The sequence below is a fragment of the Lottia gigantea genome (genome assembly GCF_000327385.1).
Source record: "Lottia gigantea unplaced genomic scaffold LOTGIsca_9, whole genome shotgun sequence".
Taxonomy (NCBI): domain Eukaryota; kingdom Metazoa; phylum Mollusca; class Gastropoda; family Lottiidae; genus Lottia; species Lottia gigantea.
The window spans coordinates 1,336,938-1,343,092 of record NW_008710950.1 but is presented as its reverse complement, the minus strand read 5'-3'; the positions used below and the strand labels follow the sequence as shown (position 1 = coordinate 1,343,092).

At 31.6% G+C, this 6,155-nt stretch overlaps 1 protein-coding gene across 1 annotated transcript; it reads left to right on the top strand.

The window, feature by feature from the left end:
* Positions 1–711: 711 nt before the first annotated feature.
* On the top strand, positions 712–2,218 carry LOTGIDRAFT_79624 (hypothetical protein; the record flags this gene model as incomplete). The annotated part of the gene is made up of 2 exons (XM_009068156.1): positions 712–779; positions 1,957–2,218. Coding segments are annotated over 2 exons (330 nt in total), but the record flags the coding sequence as incomplete, so codon positions are not given.
* Positions 2,219–6,155: the final 3,937 nt, after the last annotated feature.

Here is a 6,155-nt window from a genome sequence, read left to right as displayed (position 1 = left end):
ATAGACAGTTTTATCTATGTGTTCTCTTATTGTGTGCATTTAAAGAGGTAAATGTTAAACATTAACAACCGGAAGTTGATGCTGATATACCAGTAACACCAGCCGCCACCCAGTACCATCTCAATCTAGCATGATTTAGTCTATCATGCTTTATTGACTGACAGAATATGATTTTGAAAGGAAGATATTGCTTGATATTGATCAAAGTTTATAAAATTAAATCTCAGTGACCAAATAACCCCGGGGTGTGTTGATTACCAGTTCAAGTGCATATATTCTATCACTCTCAATCATACGTTAGGTGAAGTGTTTAAATACGACTTGATGACAATGATAGATGTAGACACTTGTACAGGTGTTTTTATATAACACAACATGGAGCTCTAAATTAAATTTCAATTTTCCGCGTAACTATATCTGAAACAATCGAATTTGTAATTCAATGGTCAAACCAATATATGGAGTCCTGGCTAAGGGTTCTAGTTGTTATTCTTTACAGTTTCGTTAATAAGTCTGGAATTCAACCCAGTTCAACAGGCGGTTATCAAATTCTGGATTACCAGCAACAAATTATTGCCATCGAAAGATTTAAGATATGATTTTTTAAATTTTGTAAAGAAAGGTCAATGAATTGATTCAATGTTCAATGATATTGTATTTTGTTAACAGAATGGCCACTATGATATAAAAGATGCTGGTGAATCATGGAGAGGTATAAATCAACCAGCACCATGTTATCCTTATGATACACCAATGTCCTCGTTTCCTTATTCTAATGCGTAAGTATTTTCTGTTAAACTCTAGCTTTTATACTGCAACGATGTAAACGGATATTTTGGGACATAAACGCCATGCAGCATCATGTGTCTGAAATTATTACATTTCCAATACTTATGGTCTGGTCTAGGAAGCTGCATTAAACATTATTCCATCCTTCGACTTCTTGAATGTTCATTTCACTTCCGGTATTTTTAAATCACGTTTTAAAAGGAATAAAATGCGATTGATATATAATCTGCAAGATAATCGTACAGATTCCTACTGTGGTATCTATTGAATATTAGAGCTACAGCATTTAAATAGATTCACTTTCGGTTTTCTGAATTGCTCCCTTTATTCTCAAAGAAAATTTTTAATTTTTATAAATCCGGCGCATTTGAAAGAAATATTGTCTGTAATGATAATGGTTTTGTGTTCATATTTTTTATAACATTCAAAATCAATAAAGAATAATATTACACTGAAACATTGCAGTCTTGAAGATTGTTTAGAGATTCAAGAAAATGTAAATTCTTTGACGTTTTAAGTGTGCAAGAGGCATTTCAAGTTAATTTTGTGAGATATGTTTGAAATATGACAGTTAATAATAGGATATTTATTTTAATAACTGTCATAATATTGACAATCTTACTCGTGTCAATAAACTAGTGATAATACTATTCTATTTCAAATTCTAACAATTATCTACCACTTAAATTTAATCTGATTTAACAGTGGTGGGAGTTAAAATACGTGATTTTAATAAACTTTAACAAGCTGATAAATACCTAATATCTTACCTGTAAATTAATAAATAAATAAATCAAGAGGCTTTTATTTACTAGCCTCTTACTGCCATGCTATCTTGAAGATAATTTGAATTCAAAAGAAACCTGCTATGGTGCAAGTCGATATACATTTTCAGCTAATGCGGAGAGCAAAACGTATGATTTCCGTTTAAAATTTGATAGATTTATTTGATTTTTTTTTTGAATCTCATTATCTCTAATTTCAAAAATTGATTTTCAAAATTTGTTGTATTAATCAGAGATAAAAAATGATAGGTGTGAAAAGATTCTAAGCATATTAAGATACGTGCCACAATATTTTTTTCATTAAAACTTTCATTATTTTTAAAGATATAAATGCAATGTAATTAATATTATTACAATAATTGTATATTGTATATGGTTTCAGGTACGGTAGTGTAGACCTCAATAGCGCTACACGAAGAAAAAATGCTACTAGGGAAAATACCACAACACTAAAAGCCTGGTTATACGAACACAAGAAAAATCCTTATCCTACCAAAGGTGAAAAAATTATGTTAGCCATCATCACCAAAATGACTTTAACTCAAGTTTCTACATGGTTTGCTAATGCTAGAAGACGACTGAAGAAGGAGAATAAAATGACGTGGTCACCAAGAAACAGATCTGGTGATGATAATGATGATGATGACGATGATGATGGTGATAAAAGTAAAGGGGATAGCGACGATGACAAAGAAAAAGATGAAGTAAATTTAAAAGAAGAATGTAAATCACCAGTGGGTAAGACTTTATTATCATTTCTGTTGTATCTTGGCCAGCTTGTGTTTATCCCGTAGTTTTGTTCGAACACTTTAAAAATCAATAGTAAAATGTATTTTATTGTTTGTAATTGTTTCTAGAGGTTTTCTTTAACCTCAATATGAATATTGCATTTTGACAAAAGATTAGGGTCTAATTTGCCAAAAAAGTCGTAAATCTCCTTATTCATGATAAATTAGGAATGGAATGAAATAGTACGCTTGCAAACCTAATTCCTTGATATTAACATACATTATTCCAAAACAAACATCGAATGACATTGACAAATAACCAGAAAACTTATATTAATCTTAATGGCAGTGAACGGCACTAAAAAAGATTTCGGGTACAATAAAATCTAAGATCTTCACTTTAAAATAAAATGTGTAAAATGAAATGAAAAATACCCGTGTTAAAGTATCATAGAAAATTGACAGTAAGTAGTTATTGAATGAAATTAGGTAATATTTACCCAAATCTTTACACAAATTTATCAAAATTTATGCTAGTTTGTCCAAATTAGGATAGCTATGTGGACCAGATGACAATTATACCTGGCTCTTCTATCAAACTGTCACCCCTTTTAGTATAGTTGTAATTAATCACCTGTCATTTGAATAAGACTGGGGTAAACGACAACAGGTACGTGAAGATAAACTACACTCAGCAACATTTCTAGTAAATTAACATAAATTTAAAAACAAAAAATCATAACTGAAAAATGGTTTTAAAGTATGGGATATATCGAATGACCTCCGGGTGATTGAGAAGAGGGAACTTGATCTGAGAAGCTTTTCTTTCAAAAACAACATAAAAATCAATTTTTGAAATGAAACGTAAAGCTTCGATGTCCATAATATTCAAATCGGCGTAAAATTCGGAAATACAAACCAACAATATTTTTACAACCAGATTAGCAATTTGATAGAAACTGAATTCTATTTAACAATAATAAAAAGTGCTAAAATATTGTCAGACACGACTGTGTATTGGAGTTGGAATAAATTGTAAGATTTGAACTACGTGTAATCAATATTAGTGAAGAATGGTTCTCTATTCTCTAGCCATTTCTCTTAAACGATATTCTATGTTGTTCTGCTGATTACGTTACTCATGTATAATGAAGTTAAAGGCCACTTTACGGTATTTATTAATTCCAAACCATTTATTAGGCACATTTGAAGACATGATAAAGACGAGTGTGTAACCTTCTATTATCGTCAATTATCAGGTCGACTGAGTTCTCTCCCTTGACACAAAACAAGATTTTAATTCGAGTTATTAAAAGCCACTAGTCTGTAATTAGCATATTAACATTAAAGATATTGTTCTATAAAGTTGATCAAGTCACAGAGAGGAAAATTCAATAACAAGTGATGATTGAGCAAATCTCCAAGGAAGGAGTTAAAAGTCAGTCAGTGATTTATATTTAACAATCTATATTACTAAACATTTGAACCGGAAATGCCTTTTTCTCAAACTCAAGGACCATAGACTACCAATTTGTCTAAAAATGTTCTAAAAAGTGAAGTAGTTGTTTCAGAAGCTCAAAATTAAATCACTATCACTATTCCTTTCTTCCTACAATTCGTTTACACCCACTTCTAGAATTTTTGTGGCTTTGGTTCGTCATAAATTTGTCACATTTATATGTAGAAATGATATTTAATATTAAGTGTGTCTTGATATTCAGAAGGAAAAATTTTCCCACAAAATATAATAAGTTATGATCATGTTATGTAGATAAAAATAAAACAAACTATTTAGTACCTTAACTGGTACGCGTAACCTTTGACCTGTAAGAATAACCTTAGAGATAAAAGCGCCATCTAGTCTGACATAAGCTATAGTTAAGATGTTGTTTATGAGATAACTAGTGTTTCACTGTATTTTACAATGGTTTACGAGTTATTTTTGTAACTATTTCTTATTTATGGGTCCAACAATTCCATATTACACACTTGGTGACACCATAACACAATTTGGACTCATAGTACTGTAACAGTTCCAGGGAGTCTTATTAGAACAGCTCAGCAACTGAAATGACAACTTGGTGCGAGTCCCTTAGTTTAGGGCATATCTTGGTTATATTACCAAAGTATCATTTTATGTTTTGTCATGTTGCATTGCAGTAGGAAACCAAAACTGGAAATACAAATATATATTTTGTCCTTATAAGGCCATTTTAGATACATAATGACTGTGTAGTTTAAGTGACATTATGATTATGAATAACATTTTCTCATTTTAGGAACACCTAGTTTTTCTGTAACCCACAATGATCACTCTTCACTCTTCCATGAAGATACTAACAAACCTATAAATGGCGGAATTTCCTGTTCCGGTAACCTCTCGTTGGCGTCATCCTCGCTAGTGGGAACAGCTATGGGTGCTGCACAGTCAGGTATAAGAACTCAAAATCTTGGTGCCACACCAATGGACACGAAGCGCCCAGACTCTCTATGTTCAAACAGCAACGATTCTGGATTGAGTGACGTAAACTGTAATTATAGTGATGTTCATAATTTGGAAAATGGAATGCGGCCTAAAATATGGTCATTAGCTCACGTTGCAACATCTAAAGCTGGATTTCTACCTCCACCCATGGGTCGTGGTCTTGTATCAAATGACCAAAATCATGACATGAAAGAACTGAGTAATAATCAATTATGGGGTGATATGGGTGTAAGTAACAATAGACAAAATACATATTCATCAATGTCAAGTTGCTCATTGAATAACAGTGGTATGATGAGACAAGAACCTTCTGCCTTTACACCAAATATTAACCCATTATCTTCCCCTAATTCAAATCCTGTACCTCCAAATATCAATCCGTATTCTCAACTATATTGTCCACCAAGAGTTCCTCTTGATTGATAATGTGAATTGAAGATGACTTAACAACTAGGATTTTCTATTTATCACAATTGTTGACATATTCCACCTTCACAGATACTTTCCATCAGTTTACTGTGTACATTAATTAAAATAACTGATTAATTGTCTGAAAGAGGCCCTATTAAGGTGAGGTTTATATGATGGATTGCCTCTTAGTTACGACGGAGTGTGTTAATCCTATACAATATTTGATGTGAAGTGGGCTTAACGATATTAGATGTTAGCGCCACCTTTTGACAAATGGTGGTATTAAGGAGAGGTAATGTGAGAGTGTAATTGAGTGAGGATCAATGTTTATAGTAATTGAATTAATATGGTCTAAAATTTAGACCTTAATTACAATTGGATAAAACCTACAAAATAAATACTGGATTGGAAAACCTAAAAGCTTCGATAATGCATACAGAGGAAAACTACTATTGATATCTATGCAGTTCCCCTCTTGTGACGTCATAAAACGCGTTAGTTTTACTTGAATTGCAAGAACCACAGATGTCAGAGTGAAAATTGGAATGGTTCAAATTGATGCTATTCAGTTTAGAAAACCTCTTTACAATCCCTTTAACATTGTGAATCCGAAAAGCAAATCAATACAAATGGTCCAAAGGGTAAATTTATAATGTATTTATGTATTATGTAAATTTTATATTTTTTGTTGTTATTGTATATAATATTTTATCTTGTATATTTCTATTCACTCTCTAGTCTGAGTTTCATTTTGGTTTCTGTTTGAATTTGTACAATTATTATTATTTTGATCAGTAAACCACGAAATTGAAACGATCAGTACAAAGTTTCTTATACAACTACAATCGCCAAATTGCTTATTTGAGAATATACTGTATTGTAAAGATAATATTTGTTGTTGAGCCTTCAATTTGATATCTGTATTTGAATTTAAATGTTATGAAATGATGTGAAATG